The 18,385-nt window shown below is 40.8% G+C and overlaps 1 protein-coding gene across 1 annotated transcript in view; it reads right to left on the reverse strand.

Moving 5' to 3' along the window:
- Positions 1-18,385, reverse strand: part of LOC126473775 (UDP-glucosyltransferase 2-like) — an 89,301-nt gene that overhangs the window by 23,875 nt on the left and 47,041 nt on the right. The window contains exon 4 of the mRNA XM_050101040.1: positions 15,020-15,479. Coding sequence (XP_049956997.1) covers positions 15,020-15,479 — 460 coding nt within the window. The remainder of the gene's footprint in view (positions 1-15,019; positions 15,480-18,385) is intronic.

The following is an 18,385-nucleotide window of genomic DNA, read 5'->3' on the forward strand; positions in this document are numbered from 1 at the left end:
TCTAAATTTAGTGTTTACAGTTCCTAGGAAAGAACACCGTCCTCCAAGGACTTCTGTTTGAGTTCTGAAAGCAGCTCCATGGCACTTACAGGTAACAAATCTAGAAGCCATTCGCCGAAATTCTTCAACATGACCCGGAACGGATCAATCCCACCAGTGAAGTAAGCAGGACGATAGTAATACTTCACCTGAAAGTTACTGGTTTATTATTCCTACTCATCAGCATTAACTTGCATTTTTTCCGCATTTAAGGCTAGCGACCATTCATCACACCAAATGGAAATTTTGTCTAAATCGTCTTGTGTCCTCCTACAGTCACTCAGCTTTGATGACTTATCGTAGACCGCTGCATCGTCGGCAGACTATTGACCCGCCAAATCATTTAAGTATAAAGAGAACAGCAGCTATCCAATTGCACTGGGCTGCATATTGGATATAGCCACTCTCTTATCTCTGAGTCTGTTAAATATGCTCGTGCCTTCGTTAACGGGTTGCGATGGGAGATCGTGTCATATACCTTCCTGAAATCTAGAATATGTAATCCACCTGTTACCTTCCTTTATAGTTCTAGATATATCACGTGAAATAAAGGCATGCCGAGTTTTGAACGAATGATGCTTTCTAAAATCAGGCTGATTCATCAACATAAACAGCTTAGCCTCAAGAATGTTTATTACATTCGAACTGAGAATATGTACAAAGATTCGGGAGCAGTCTGAAGTTAGGGATATTGGTCTGTAATTTTGCGGTCTGTTCCTTCATCTTTCTTGTATACTGGAGTGACCCGCGCTTTCTTTCTTTCCTTTATACCATTCGTTTCGATCTTCGTGTTGGACGAGAAAGAAAGAGAGAGGGAGAGAGAGAGAGGCGGGGTGATGGACCAATTCCCTGGAGTACTCCTCCTAAAATCTAACAGGAATGCCATCCGGACCAGATGATTTGTCTGTTTTTCAAATCTTGACGGTACTTCCTTATGTCAGTTACACATCTTCCATACGGGGGTCCGTCCGAAGGTCAAGAGACTGCATGTTTGTAAGGTTTTCATGCTTGAACGATGTCTTAAACGTGAAATTTTAAACTTAGGTTCGGCTTTTGCTATCTTCAACTGCCGCACCAGACTGGTCAACAAGGAACTGATTGGAATCCTTAGACTCGCTTACCGATTTTACACACGGCCTGAAAGTTCTCGGCTCCCTGCCAAATCTTTTGCTAAGTTGTGACGGTGGCAGTTACGTGCTTCACGCATTAATATTTCGGCAGCCGGCTAATGGCTTACGAGGCCTCGATTCAATCTATTAAACGTGCTTGATTCGATTATTCTATTCCCTACAGCTTACAGCCATGAAATATCGGTCAAATGATACATCATCTTCGTTTTCCATTAATGTCGATGGTACTTCATTCCTAAATATACGGCTTACAAGTAGTATTGTTTAGTGCTCGTCGCAGTTATGAGTACCGGTAACTACAAGCGAGGTTCATTACAAAAGCGATTCATTACAAAAGCGATACTGTCTGACTCGAAATAGCCAGGTATCTATGATAGGGTATGCTAATACACAGAAAATTCGGTGCATAACTGATTCTTTGTCTATGTGATGCACAAAACTAATTTCATTTTGTTTTGATGTTATTTATTTATTTATTGATTTTAGTTTCAGAAGCTATCCCCGATAGCTCCGCATCGCCGTCACCACTACCATCACTGCCAAGATGGTACTTACTTCCGGAGGAGGGGTATGGAAAAGATGATAATGATGACGATGACGACGATGTAATATTTCTCTGTGAAATAATAAATATCGACTAAAAGCACTACATATTTTGGAACACAACCTACGAGCAGCTTAGAGACAGAAGTGATGACACTTTCTGCGGGACCTGACCATCATTTTGCAGAACAATGCTCAAGCACATAGAGTGCAAACTGTTACTGATTTGTTTGACTGATGGGACTGCTGAGTGCTGTACCACCTACTGCGGTCCCCTGACGTAAGTCCTCGTGAGTTCAACTCGATTTCTGACTGAAGGAAACACTTCACGGCATTTGCTTGACGACTGCTGCAACTCATCGATTAACAGAGCGCGCCACTCGAACTGTCGACACATGTGACACTGCTAAGAGCATCACTGGCAAGGGTTATACACTATGCTGGAGACTACTTTGAAGGTCAATAAAACTTTGAAAGACATATTTATTTTGTACGAGCTGTAAGTAAATAGTTTTTCCACTGTTAAATTTCCAATCCTCGTATATAAACTCTCTCCTAGTATCCACCATCTTCTACAAGACGAGTCCCTTACAACAGAGTATACCACAGAGGTGCATGTGTGTTTGATGCTTTAGAAATACGCAGTGTGTTGCCTCTACAGTTGCTAAATTCATCATAGCATCCACAGTGAGTAAATGATACACTGTCACTGTTGCGGCCAAAGCTGTCAATACAGAGATAGAATGTATTGTACTTAAACTGCCAACAGCCTTGTTCAGTCTATTTCAGTAATGTCCAGCCTCGTACCTATCCATATATCCTCAATTTACACTATAACTTTGATGCCACTGGCTGATCTCCATGACAGCAGCAATATCTCCCACCCTGTAATACTATTACTTGGAGTGCAATAAGACTCTCTTCACCAACTGTTCGGTGTTGTAATCAACGAAGAAATTAACCGCATATTTACCTTCTCAGAGGAACCGAAAGTATAGGACCACTCGGATTACGTTTCGCAGACTCATCCATCATTCAATTTGATTTCGTTTGGCTCCCATACAGCTCAGCTGATGACGCCATTCTTACGTGCTCTCCGTCCCACTCAGCAACTTGTGTGATGAAGACGCTCGATCTGCTCACCACACAACGAATTCAACCACTGATGGTGTTAAAGATTAATATGTTTTAGAACAGTTAGTCTAATTCTGAAGACGACGCTAGTTTGACTGATTATGGCATTGGTCTTCCGCTCCTAGTCTGCTTCTGTCTGTAACGGCAGGCTCAATTCAACGTCATGCTTATCTGTTGAACAAAACAAGAGTTGGTTTTACACGCTACAACAAGTAAAAATCAGTGATAGTGGTCAAGGTTCATGGCTGGACTTGAGAGCATCTATCTTTTGTGGTGACCTTCATTATCATCCTTTAAACTGACTGGCGTGTTGTTTTAGCGTCTCTGCTTAACTCAAATAGTTAAGCCTAGACTCGGCTAGCGTCGCTAATACGTCTCTACAACACTCCTACGGCCCAAATCATCAATAAGCTCTGTCGATCACGCTATTGCGTGCGACCAGCCACCTGATTTACGTCTTTCTATGACGGCTCAAAACTCGTCTTTTCACACAACATCCTCATCGCACCGATTACGAATTATCCATGTTTGATGCGTCCCTATCGCCTAATTTCGATTGACTGGCCACCGGATAGTCGTTTTGATCACCGTACTCACACTATCAACACAATTGAGATAACAGGTGCGTCTCGAACACTACTGCGTCGGACAGACCACCTCATAATTATCACCCGAAACACCCACAATCACCATACGCCGATAACGCAACGGGTGGGTCCTGAACACTACCGCATCGGACGTCATACCCTGCACTCGTCTCAAGAAACGCAACACATTCGGTGGGACGCAATATCCACCTACCACATCACAACACGCTCAACACAGCCCAAATCCATCCACCACAGAGCCAGATTTTATCCTGAAAGCTCTCCTGTCCAATAGCCTTGCCATAAAATTTTGTATAGGAAGTTATCTACATAAGATAACCCCTTCTATAATTAATCTAATACTTCTAAATATTGTTTGTGTCATAGGTGAAGCAAATTTTCTATACTAAGCGACCCAGTGGTCCCCATACAACAAAATTTAACATCAAACACATAATATACACACAATCCATGCCAAAATAAGACAAGCACATGAAAATAGGAAAATAAATACACACAACATAAAACAAATAATCACAAAACACAAATAAAACAGTGCCTATACTAATACAAATAAACATCGCCAACAAATCACAAAAATCTAATCTAATTATACACTACTTTGTTCCCGGCCGCGTTCTTCCGCTGCCGAGTGTGCCGCCCTAGTCATTCTTGTCTGTTTTGCGCAGTTTGCATACGGCCAGGGTTCGCCGGACGTATTTTGATTATTTGTGTAGGTTCTGGATTGCGGTCTTCACTCGCTCTCCAGTTCTGCACTGGTTGATCCCTTCCATTTTTATTGGTTGGTTTCCAGTTATTATTACCCTGGTTCCACCTACGTTCCTGTGGCGGATAATGTTTGTCCTCTATTATCGCGTCACTTCGGATTGTTTATTCAAGTTGCATGCTTTGTGGGCTGCACCGCGGAACTTACCCGTAAGATGACAATGGTCTCTACGAGGAGTCTCAGCTTTTCTATCTAAGGCCAGCCCGCAAATATGACAATTAACAGCCTTTTCATACAAGTCATCATTTTCCTTTGATTTGGTCATGGGAATATTGATGCTGTAGAGCTTGTGAACTTGCCATGAAAGTTTTCCAAGCTCAGTGAGAAGCCAAACCGCCGGATCGCCCCCTACATAAGACTGATAGCTATTAAGTTTACAATCATATGCGCATACAACTTGGAACGCAGTCGCATAAGGTAAGTGTTTTTGTGTGAAGGTTGTGTGTGAGGCTAAGGGGTTCCCTTCACAACGAGTAATAGGAGCCAGCAAGCATCAAAATCGGCGTACACAACAAAAGGACAACGCTGCTGGTGGTGAGCATTTTTAAATTTAATGAAGTTATTTTCCTCAGTGGGCATAACAACACGTACCGGGTCCATGCATGCACAATCTAATAGATGTGTCGCTAATAACTCTTGAGATGAAAAATAATTCAAACACCTTATACAAATATGTTCATTTTTACTTAACTGGGAGGAAATGAGTCGGGACATGTCTTTGATCCAGACGTAGTGATAATTATCACTTTCGGAGAAGAGCAGCATGTTGACATGCAACTCTCGCTCACATGCAAATTTTGAGAAATGGAGGGGGTCTACTACTGTATGCTTGTTCTGCTCATCTGACTTGCTTTTCCTCTCCAGGCCACAAACGTGGACTGATATTGCGGTATTCTGAGCTTAAAACTTAGGTATGCCCTGGATTCTTAAAGGGAACTCTATTCCATCAAAGTTGTACTGTCTCTTAATATCTTTGACTTTGTAACTGCTGGGACGCTCGGGATGATGTTTGTAATTGTAATTGTAATTTCTCTCGCAAGCCAGGACTGACCATGCAAAACACGCATTATCATACTTATTTTGAACATTAATGCACGCCTGCTTTTTCTCAATATCTATAGGGAGTTTAATATAACTGGACCCTCCATTCATTGGATCATAGACATGTATATGGATGTCGGGGTGTGGTATACTGCTGAGCGCTTTAGCGGATCCACGTACTTCCATCTCGGAAAATCGGGCCATAATAGCGCTCAAGGTGGATTCTCGGTACAACTCAGCAATCGATGTGCTCCGAGAAATAACACCATTTTCACCCCATATATAATGCAGAGTAGCCGTCTCCGCGTCACCTTGATGTTTAGGGGGGTGACTCAGTTCACTGCATAATACCGCACTGCATTTAAAGGCGTTAAATTCCGGATCTTCTAAGAGTTTGAGGAGCTCGGTCTCCAAGACGGGGAGGCACGCCTCCAAAAACCTTACAGCAGTATACCACACCTCGACATCCATATACATGTCTATGATCCAATGAATGGAAGGTCCAGTTATATTAAACTCCCTATAGATATTGAGAAAAAGCAGGCGTGCATTAATGTTCAAAATAAGTATGATAATGCGTGTTTTGCATGGTCAGTCCTGGCTTGCGAGAGAAATTACAATTACAATTACAAACATCATCCCGAGCGTCCCAGCAGTTACAAAGTCAAAGATATTAAGAGACAGTACAACTTTGATGGAATAGAGTTCCCTTTAAGAATCCAGGACATACTTAAGTTTTAAGCTCAGAATACCGCAATATCAGTCCACGTTTGTGGCCTGGAGAGGAAAAGCAAGTCAGATGAGCAAAACAAGCATACAGTAGTAGACCCCCTCCATTTCTCAAAATTTGCATGTGAGCGAGAGTTGCATGTCAACATGCTGCTCTTCTCCGAAAGTGATAATTATCACTACGTCTGGATCAAAGACATGTCCCGACTCATTTCCTCCCAGTTAAGTAAAAATGAACATATTTGTATAAGGTGTTTGAATTATTTTTCATCTCAAGAGTTATTAGCGACACATCTATTAGATTGTGCATGCATGGACCCGGTACGTGTTGTTATGCCCACTGAGGAAAATAACTTCATTAAATTTAAAAATGCTCACCACCAGCAGCGTTGTCCTTTTGTTGTGTACGCCGATTTTGATGCTTGCTGGCTCCTATTACTCGTTGTGAAGGGAACCCCTTAGCCTCACACACAACCTTCACACAAAAACACTTACCTTATGCGACTGCGTTCCAAGTTGTATGCGCATATGATTGTAAACTTAATAGCTATCAGTCTTATGTAGGGGGCGATCCGGCGGTTTGGCTTCTCACTGAGCTTGGAAAACTTTCATGGCAAGTTCACAAGCTCTACAGCATCAATATTCCCATGACCAAATCAAAGGAAAATGATGACTTGTATGAAAAGGCTGTTAATTGTCATATTTGCGGGCTGGCCTTAGATAGAAAAGCTGAGACTCCTCGTAGAGACCATTGTCATCTTACGGGTAAGTTCCGCGGTGCAGCCCACAAAGCATGCAACTTGAATAAACAATCCGAAGTGACGCGATAATAGAGGACAAACATTATCCGCCACAGGAACGTAGGTGGAACCAGGGTAATAATAACTGGAAACCAACCAATAAAAATGGAAGGGATCAACCAGTGCAGAACTGGAGAGCGAGTGAAGACCGCAATCCAGAACCTACACAAATAATCAAAATACGTCCGGCGAACCCTGGCCGTATGCAAACTGCGCAAAACAGACAAGAATGACTAGGGCGGCACACTCGGCAGCGGAAGAACGCGGCCGGGAACAAAGTAGTGTATAATTAGATTAGATTTTTGTGATTTGTTGGCGATGTTTATTTGTATTAGTATAGGCACTGTTTTATTTGTGTTTTGTGATTATTTGTTTTATGTTGTGTGTATTTATTTTCCTATTTTCATGTGCTTGTCTTATTTTGGCATGGATTGTGTGTATATTATGTGTTTGATGTTAAATTTTGTTGTATGGGGACCACTGGGTCGCTTAGTATAGAAAATTTGCTTCACCTATGACACAAACAATATTTAGAAGTATTAGATTAATTATAGAAGGGGTTATCTTATGTAGATAACTTCCTATACAAAATTTTATGGCAAGGCTATTGGACAGGAGAGCTTTCAGGATAAAATCTGGCTCTGTGGTGGATGGATTTGGGCTGTGTTGAGCGTGTTGTGATGTGGTAGGTGGATATTGCGTCCCACCGAATGTGTTGCGTTTCTTGAGACGAGTGCAGGGTATGACGTCCGATGCGGTAGTGTTCAGGACCCACCCGTTGCGTTATCGGCGTATGGTGATTGTGGGTGTTTCGGGTGATAATTATGAGGTGGTCTGTCCGACGCAGTAGTGTTCGAGACGCACCTGTTATCTCAATTGTGTTGATAGTGTGAGTACGGTGATCAAAACGACTATCCGGTGGCCAGTCAATCGAAATTAGGCGATAGGGACGCATCAAACATGGATAATTCGTAATCGGTGCGATGAGGATGTTGTGTGAAAAGACGAGTTTTGAGCCGTCATAGAAAGACGTAAATCAGGTGGCTGGTCGCACGCAATAGCGTGATCGACAGAGCTTATTGATGATTTGGGCCGTAGGAGTGTTGTAGAGACGTATTAGCGACGCTAGCCGAGTCTAGGCTTAACTATTTGAGTTAAGCAGAGACGCTAAAACAACACGCCAGTCAGTTTAAAGGATGATAATGAAGGTCACCACAAAAGATAGATGCTCTCAAGTCCAGCCATGAACCTTGACCACTATCACTGATTTTTACTTGTTGTAGCGTGTAAAACCAACTCTTGTTTTGTTCAACAGATAAGCATGACGTTGAATTGAGCCTGCCGTTACAGACAGAAGCAGACTAGGAGCGGAAGACCAATGCCATAATCAGTCAAACTAGCGTCGTCTTCAGAATTAGACTAACTGTTCTAAAACATATTAATCTTTAACACCATCAGTGGTTGAATTCGTTGTGTGGTGAGCAGATCGAGCGTCTTCATCACACAAGTTGCTGAGTGGGACGGAGAGCACGTAAGAATGGCGTCATCAGCTGAGCTGTATGGGAGCCAAACGAAATCAAATTGAATGATGGATGAGTCTGCGAAACGTAATCCGAGTGGTCCTATACTTTCGGTTCCTCTGAGAAGGTAAATATGCGGTTAATTTCTTCGTTGATTACAACACCGAACAGTTGGTGAAGAGAGTCTTATTGCACTCCAAGTAATAGTATTACAGGGAGGGAGATATTGCTGCTGTCATGGAGATCAGCCAGTGGCATCAAAGTTATAGTGTAAATTGAGGATATATGGATAGGTACGAGGCTGGACATTACTGAAATAGACTGAACAAGGCTGTTGGCAGTTTAAGTACAATACATTCTATCTCTGTATTGACAGCTTTGGCCGCAACAGTGACAGTGTATCATTTACTCACTGTGGATGCTATGATGAATTTAGCAACTGTAGAGGCAACACACTGCGTATTTCTAAAGCATCAAACACACATGCACCTCTGTGGTATACTCTGTTGTAAGGGACTCGTCTTGTAGAAGATGGTGGATACTAGGAGAGAGTTTATATACGAGGATTGGAAATTTAACAGTGGAAAAACTATTTACTTACAGCTCGTACAAAATAAATATGTCTTTCAAAGTTTTATTGACCTTCAAAGTAGTCTCCAGCATAGTGTATAACCCTTGCCAGTGATGCTCTTAGCAGTGTCACATGTGTCGACAGTTCGAGTGGCGCGCTCTGTTAATCGATGAGTTGCAGCAGTCGTCAAGCAAATGCCGTGAAGTGTTTCCTTCAGTCAGAAATCGAGTTGAACTCACGAGGACTTACGTCAGGGGACCGCAGTAGGTGGTACAGCACTCAGCAGTCCCATCAGTCAAACAAATCAGTAACAGTTTGCACTCTATGTGCTTGAGCATTGTTCTGCAAAATGATGGTCAGGTCCCGCAGAAAGTGTCATCACTTCTGTCTCTAAGCTGCTCGTAGGTTGTGTTCCAAAATATGTAGTGCTTTTAGTCGATATTTATTATTTCACAGAGAAATATTACATCGTCGTCATCGTCATCATTATCATCTTTTCCATACCCCTCCTCCGGAAGTAAGTACCATCTTGGCAGTGATGGTAGTGGTGACGGCGATGCGGAGCTATCGGGGATAGCTTCTGAAACTAAAATCAATAAATAAATAAATAACATCAAAACAAAATGAAATTAGTTTTGTGCATCACATAGACAAAGAATCAGTTATGCACCGAATTTTCTGTGTATTAGCATACCCTATCATAGATACCTGGCTATTTCGAGTCAGACAGTATCGCTTTTGTAATGAATCGCTTTTGTAATGAACCTCGCTTGTAGTTACCGGTACTCATAACTGCGACGAGCACTAAACAATACTACTTGTAAGCCGTATATTTAGGAATGAAGTACCATCGACATTAATGGAAAACGAAGATGATGTATCATTTGACCGATATTTCATGGCTGTAAGCTGTAGGGAATAGAATAATCGAATCAAGCACGTTTAATAGATTGAATCGAGGCCTCGTAAGCCATTAGCCGGCTGCCGAAATATTAATGCGTGAAGCACGTAACTGCCACCGTCACAACTTAGCAAAAGATTTGGCAGGGAGCCGAGAACTTTCAGGCCGTGTGTAAAATCGGTAAGCGAGTCTAAGGATTCCAATCAGTTCCTTGTTGACCAGTCTGGTGCGGCAGTTGAAGATAGCAAAAGCCGAACCTAAGTTTAAAATTTCACGTTTAAGACATCGTTCAAGCATGAAAACCTTACAAACATGCAGTATCTTGACCTTCGGACGGACCCCCGTATGGAAGATGTGTAACTGACATAAGGAAGTACCGTCAAGATTTGAAAAACAGACAAATCATCTGGTCCGGATGGCATTCCTGTTAGATTTTAGGAGGAGTACTCCAGGGAATTGGTCCATCACCCCGCCTCTCTCTCTCTCCCTCTCTCTTTCTTTCTCGTCCAACACGAAGATCGAAACGAATGGTATAAAGGAAAGAAAGAAAGCGCGGGTCACTCCAGTATACAAGAAAGATGAAGGAACAGACCGCAAAATTACAGACCAATATCCCTAACTTCAGACTGCTCCCGAATCTTTGTACGTATTCTCAGTTCGAATGTAATAAACATTCTTGAGGCTAAGCTGTTTATGTTGATGAATCAGCCTGATTTTAGAAAGCATCATTCGTTCAAAACTCGGCATGCCTTTATTTCACGTGATATATCTAGAACTATAAAGGAAGGTAACAGGTGGATTACATATTCTAGATTTCAGGAAGGTATATGACACGATCTCCCATCGCAACCCGTTAACGAAGGCACGAGCATATTTAACAGACTCAGAGATAAGAGAGTGGCTATATCCAATATGCAGCCCAGTGCAATTGGATAGCTGCTGTTCTCTTTATACTTAAATGATTTGGCGGGTCAATAGTCTGCCGACGATGCAGCGGTCTACGATAAGTCATCAAAGCTGAGTGACTGTAGGAGGACACAAGACGATTTAGACAAAATTTCCATTTGGTGTGATGAATGGTCGCTAGCCTTAAATGCGGAAAAAATGCAAGTTAATGCTGATGAGTAGGAATAATAAACCAGTAACTTTCAGGTGAAGTATTACTATCGTCCTGCTTACTTCACTGGTGGGATTGATCCGTTCCGGGTCATGTTGAAGAATTTCGGCGAATGACTTCTAGATTTGTTACCTGTAAGTGCCATGGAGCTGCTTTCAGAACTCAAACAGAAGTCCTTGGAGGACGGTGTTCTTTCCTAGGAACTGTAAACACTAAATTTAGAGACCCTCATTTCAAGGTAACTACCAAACGACTCTACTACAGCTAACATTAATTGCGCATAAGGACCACGAAGACCAAATACGAAAAAAGTAGACCTCATATGGAAGCGTCCAGACAGCAGTTCCACCATCACTCTATTTAAGATTAGTTGTACATGGGGCCCGTTGAACTTAAAGAATTCGAAACATGCAATGCCGTAGACGTATACAAAGAAAAAAAAAACCTCTGATAATAACTTCTCTGTAATGCAGTAGAAAAACGCATACATGAAAAGCAGGAAATACACCCGTCTCAAAGTTAGCTAATATCGACTCTGGCAGCTTGTGGGTGTAGGGTAGAGTTTCGATGTTTCTGTCGCTGGTTTCGAGTGGTTCTGCGAATTTTTTTCTTGGCAGGATAACACCAGTTGTATGGTATCGTCAGTTTCCGCGGCGTATTGCGATTTTATGCCGTCCTTCTGTAGTGCTTTGCATATAGTTGTGTAATTAGGACCTATCTTTGTGATTTATTACGCAATTAGGATCGATCTTTGCGTCAGTTTCTCGACCAAAATAAATAAAGTACACTAACCTAACCCTCCTCTCCCGCATCTAGACAGGTTTCATGTGTTGGGGGTGCACTTGAGCATTCCGTCCAGGAGCACCAGGGTTCGAGTCCCAGAAAGGGCTCCGGCATTTTTAATTTCCCATCAATTCCATGTGTGTCTGGTGGTTTAATTGTGTTAGGTGGGAGCACTTAGCCTTTCCACCCAGGAGGAGCAGGGTTCGAGTTCCAGAAAGGGTTTCTCTCTCTATGTCACAACCCCGCGCCGGTAATAACGACTAGAGAGTCAACACTTGCCGGATACACTGCGTGCGACCTTGTTGCTGTCTGCTAACGATGCTTAGGAAAGGACTCTCTCTATGTCGCAACCCGCTACGGTAATAACGACTAGAGAGGCAACACGTACCGGATACATTCGGTATTTTGGAATGGTGCCGGCCGTGTACCAATACTCACATTACCCCTTAGCTACCGAAGAGCTGCAGTATTAGTGTCTCACGTATTGTCCCAGTGGTGGACAGCACACATAACTCGCAGCAAGAGAGACTAGACTAGTTGATACTTCCGTGTGGAATGTCTTCCCTGGACTCAAAACCATAAATTGGTTACCCTGTGTCTCACCTGAATTGAATATCATAAATATTATTCGATGCTAAAACACTTAAAATCAAGTGAATTTAGCAGGATAGTTCTGTGCCATCCAGAAAATAACTCGTGAGTCATTGAGTAGCCACACTTATTTTGCATTATTGCCAAGATTTAATTTTACTACCAGTAGGAAGAACACCAGCCGATGTGTGTCTTGAATGAGCTTGGAAGTGATTGTAGCTTAAGTCTTAAAGACACATTCGCTGAGGGTCGACATATCAAAAGCATAATACGTTCATCAGTTTGATTGCCGTTTCTGTAACTAGCTTTTGGAACCAGAGCATAATAACTTATAATACGCAGGTCACTGACTGCAACCTAAATACCGTAAATCAATAACCGTGACAATTATTTTTGTTTTTCTGTCTTAAGCTCACTGAATACTGAAAAGCTCATTCAGCGGACAAGAATCACCTACTTGAAACATTCCAGTGGCTATACTGCAAACACAACTTTTTATCGTTATACACTTTGAAAATGTTTTTCTTAAGAATGCTGTCATTGGCGCTATCCCCAAAACAAAGGAACAAAAATTAAAAGATAATAGCACACCACTGATTGCAAAATCACCAACCCTGAGACGAGAAGCAGTTGTCACCAGAATTTGGAACAAGTAACAACACATTAACCAAGAGACGTTTTTACTGTAAAAGCAGTAGCATGAAACAAAAGTTTTAAAGCTTCTCATATCGGCAAATGTTAAAGCAAAATAATTTCAAGAATCAACACGACACCCAGCTTAAGTCGCATTGACAATCACTATTTCTCCAAAGGAGTTTGATAAATCTACCACGAAATATGTAGCTGTGCCCTCACTAGAAAACATTTATTGCGAAACAGCCAAAAGTTTTAGAAGCTTTCGAATAAAAATAAGTTTTGCAGCAGCTGAAAGCTTCACAACACACCATAACATTTCCCATAATAAACCTGCTGTACAGAAGATGAAATATGAATCCTGCTAACATTCAAACAGACAGGAACTCTGAGGCCACAGCTGGAGAAAATGTCTTTGCACTTCATCCAAACGAACTAAGTTTGTTTTAGTCGCTCATATGAGAAGTATTGAAAATAACGTACTTGTAATTCAAAATGACGCTGATGATTTTGCAGTAGAAATCAGTCCGCCTCCGATAGCTGAGTGGTCAGCGCGACAGAACGTCAATCCTAAGGGTCCGGGTTCGGTTCCCGGCTGGCTCGGAGATTTTCTCCGCTCATACACTAGGTGTTGTGTTGTCCTAATGATCATCATTTCAACCCCATCGACACGCAAGTCGCCGAAGTGGCGTCAAATCGAAAAACTTGCATCCGGCGAACTGTCTACCCGACGGGAGGCCCTGGTCACACGACATTTTATTTTGTAGAAACCATAGATATGTGTCAGCAACGCTCTACCACCATAGAATAGCAGACAAAACTGACTCCATGGAAAAAAAATGGCCTCATGTCTTTCATTATGTTTACACTCATGCTACCAATAAATACGTATTACTGCCAGAAAGTACTACTCTGCTTGTAATGTCATCTACTAAATATGAAAATCATGAATAGTATTCATAGGAGTCACCGTTTCATGTCGAAAGTGCTATCTAACAATTTAATTTAATGACATAAGAGTGGTATTAAACTGCACATATTTAGTAAGCTCACTTTTGCAGTGACACTGATCATTAATATGTAATTTTTATTCTTCATTATGCAGTACTTGTTATTTTATGACAATATTTCTTAAAAATTTACGTACTGGTTAATGTTTTTCCTTATCTGGGCCACTTACGGTATACGAATTATACTACAGTTTCTGTGATTACATATCTGGTTCCACATTATCTGTCCGTGCTCTGTAGCAGCCTCATTTCCATCTGCACACAATGTAAATTTTTTCTCATGTGTAAATAAGCACAGCAATCCCTATGTCCATATTTTAGCTTATGATTTTGTCCTGAAGCTATTCAAAGAATAAAATAAGGTGAAAAGTAATTCCGCAACGTGTTTTAGTCATATAGTGCTATATATACTCGAGAAGCTTCTAAAGAAAAAAAAATCGAACAATACCACAATAAGTGTATGAGTTACGTTTCGAACAGTCACAGTTCTTTTCGTTCAAAATTCTTTTCCATATTCGCACATCATATATAAAAAATTACTATAAAAATTGAGTACTGCTTTATCGTGAGCGTAGAACAGCCATTTCAAGATGATACGTCGCGTACAAGCATATGAAGACGACGTAGAAGTATATAACTTTTCAAGAAATTTGCGTGTGAAAATTGTGTAATAATGAAGAGATGGAAAGCCATCAACAGAAATGGAAAACGTATCAAAGCATCCACTGGATTGTTGATTGCACATTTGCTGTGCGGAATGTGTTTATGAACGAGGGATGTGAAGCAACCGTCACCCCCGGTACACAAATGGATGGAATTATTAGCTGTTACACGCTCTCACACTGCCTTCTTTTTGATGCCTAAGTAAGGGCATTTGCAGACATGTGGTTAACTTATGCATTGTTATATATTCATTATTGTAATAAAATAAGTTTTCATAATGCTAAATTAGGTAGCAGAAAGTAAATAAGTGTGTAATATTTTCTCACTAAGTCGTTAACATTTCCTTAGCACATTGTTTAACGGCTCTCAGCTATTTGCTACTTGAACATCTGAATCAGAAGAGCAAAGGCCCACAGTTTCTATTCAACAATTGTCAATACCTTTGGCAGTGGCTTCTTCTCCTTCTGGATGTGGATTCCAGTTAATTCAACAATATTTGGCGTGTTTGGCACAGGGTAGCTCAGGCTGAAGTGATTGTTGACCAAAATGAGGCTGAAATTGTAATCCATCACCCTCAACGTAGGTGGGTTCGCACCGGAATACTTCCTCATTTCCTCCTCGTGTCTTCCATAAAAAGCTCTTTCTTCAACATCAAGCGACCGCAGTAAGATGTAAGCGTTGTACAGTCTCTGCCAGAAGGTCATGTGGTCCGTGTAGCCGAGATTGTAGTCGGGGATGTAGGAAGGATTAATAGGACCGCCGAAGGTCTTCCGAATAAGTGACGTAGCTCCAAGAGAAGTGTATCCAATTAACGGTGGAGATCCCATTTTGTGTGCTAAGCCGTAATAACAGGAGCTGCCGAGTTTCTCTACGATGACTGCGTCATACGTTTGCTCCACTCTGCAAGGCAAAACATAATTATCACGACTTCCCAAGAGGACATGTTCAGTGAAGAAATCATTCGACACAAGTATGTAAAAAGAATAAGTGCCACGAGACACAATTATTGAAAAGGAACATCGCTCCCACAGATGATAAAAACGAACGGAAGTAAAATTTTATTGTTCCAAATCACTGGAATAATTTTTAGTGTACTCATAACACAATATTCAGCATAAGGAATACTTTTCGATGGTTATACCTTCAACAGAAAGCTGATTACACTGTCCTTCGCTACCTGAATTCTTTTAGTTCTACGAACCAGCGATATGTTTTAAGTAAAGGATAACACGGATGATTGACGTCTTGCTGCATTCGAAAATCTCTAGTACGAAATTAAGCAACTTAATAAATAAAATACAGTAACAATCATGGTGTTACACACGATACCATGCATTTGAAGAACACAGAACTACTGTGCAATGAATGGCCGTTAAAATCCTATTAAACTTTGCACATATGTGTTGGTCAGTGTGTCTAGTATGCCTGCCGACTGCGTCACGTCGCTATTTTCAGTAGTGAACACACAGGAAGCACGTAAAAATGCCCGGAACGATAGTGTCTTCCGCCAAGTATGGGTGCCGGCTGAGAGGTTTCGCCTGATTTCACGCAACTGCTTATGATGTAACTGTCACCCACTCCCTTCTTCACAATTCGCCGCCGCACACTGCAGGGGCACTGATTATGGCTCAGCAGAGTTTTCGATGAGAAGTGTTTGATCACCCACGATGTAGCCCGGACTTCGCTCCCTCCAATGTTCATCTCTGCTCGCATGAACCGCTGGCTGTGAAGACAACATTTTGGCAAAGACAACGAACTGTTGATTAACGTAGAGAAATGGCAAAAGCGCTGATTTCTGCCTTCTATGACAAGGGTACAGGCAACTTGACACGGTGCTAAGGCAAAAACGTAAGTCGAAGCAGCGATTATGTGGAGAAGCAGCTGGAAGATGCAGCCAACTTTTGCAAAAGAAATATTTTTGATTTGCTCTTTGGTTTCCATTTCTCTTCCGATTGGACATCACTTTTCGAATAACCCCCATGCATAACGAACATTATTTATTTGATATCCTCTTCTGGATAAAAGCATCCTCTACACTTTCCAGTGCATTATGGTCTCTAGTTATATGCTTCCACCTTGCATATTTTAAAATTTCGAAACTCAATCCTTTATCCTTTCATCTACTTGCACAGCTACAGATCCCATTTACATCCGTTTTTATTTTATCGCAGTTGGAATAAGGTTTTCTTCTCCATTCCTTTGGGTTCCAGCTTTTCCTAGCAATTCTCAACATTCATCCTTTCGTTTTCCACTGAACAACAGTAGAAGAACTATGTATGTTCTAGCACACTTAGTTTACTTTTGTCAAGTGGGCAGGTCAAAGCGCTGCTCATAACATGACTAGCTGTGTCCACTTAACAAGGACCTCATCACCTCTTGTCAAAGATGTCACAAGCTACACCCCTTTTACAAAGATGTCATATTGGGGCAAATTCAAAACATACATAAAAAACAAGCAGTCAGTATGTATGTGCCATGTTAAATGTGAATGAATAGCAGTAATTACGAAAATCACATATAAGACTCACCTGCATTGTGGGAAATGGTGCCAAGTTCAAAGATATTTGCATGTTAAAAAGTAAATTGGTGCCAATCAGAAAAAATGAAACACATAAAACACTATGTTTATGTTATTAACTTACAGGTTACATAACGCTTGTGTATGACCATACTGTAATTTCTGTAACATAGTTGGTTTAAGGCACAATGCTTTATTCACAAAAAAAAAGTGTTCTGTCGAAACTAATGCCAAAAATATACCTTTGGATGCTGACATGAAAAAGTCCCAGCGATATTCCCATGCATAAATTGTTCTATAACAGCTCAAAACACATGAAGTCTGCAGCGAGTAATATCTGCTTTTGTGTTTTGGGCCCACAGTGAAAAATTGTTATTGTTATGAATAATAGCCAACTACACTGCAATGCCAATTGTTTATTTTTTAAATCATTCAATATGAGCCCATTTCGGCATATTGCCAACATCAGGTGCAGTGTAAATACATAAGTAAGCGATGGTCTTAATACAATGTCCTGTAACTATGGTTTGAAAAGCTGTTTTGCGTCATTGGGCGTTTTTACGTTACATGTAACATTGTTGCTGTCACGTCCTGTCTTTTTCAGAATTATTACTTTCTCCTAGATGTACAATGGAGATTTATATCGGAATTTAGTTGGTTCCCATGTATACTACTTTTCTGACAGCTTGGATGACAATGGATCAGCGATATTACATGTTTACATAGTAACCATGATTGTGAAATTCGTTTTTTTATTATTTTTATAGGTATGGTTCCAGTCATCTTTCCATGTAGAATTTGTTTTAGTTTTATCTGAGATTTTTATTTTACTTTTTTAATTTTTTTAATATTTTTAATTTTTTTATTTGACATTTTAAAATTGTTTTACAATTTAAAAATTAATAATATAAAGAACTAAAAATGTAAAATAAGAATCTCAAAACTAAAACGAACTCTAGGCAAAACGATAAATAGAACCAAACCAATAAAAGTAATAAAAAACAACCAAATTTCACTCATCACTTATTTGTAATGGTAACCACGTAATACCACTTATCCACTGTCATCCAAGTTGCCAGAAAAGTTGCGTACATGGAAACCAACTAAATTCCAATATACTTCTCCAATGTACACCTAGGAGAAGGCAATAATTCTGAAAAAGACAGGACATGACAGTAACGATATTAGATGCAAGGTAAAAAGGCTTATAGATGCATTACAGCTTTTCAGATCATAGTTATAGACCATTATATATTTATAGCTTTTCAGATCATAGTTACAGACCATT

Source organism: Schistocerca serialis, chromosome 4 (assembly GCF_023864345.2).
Source record: "Schistocerca serialis cubense isolate TAMUIC-IGC-003099 chromosome 4, iqSchSeri2.2, whole genome shotgun sequence".
Lineage (NCBI taxonomy): Eukaryota > Metazoa > Arthropoda > Insecta > Orthoptera > Acrididae > Schistocerca > Schistocerca serialis.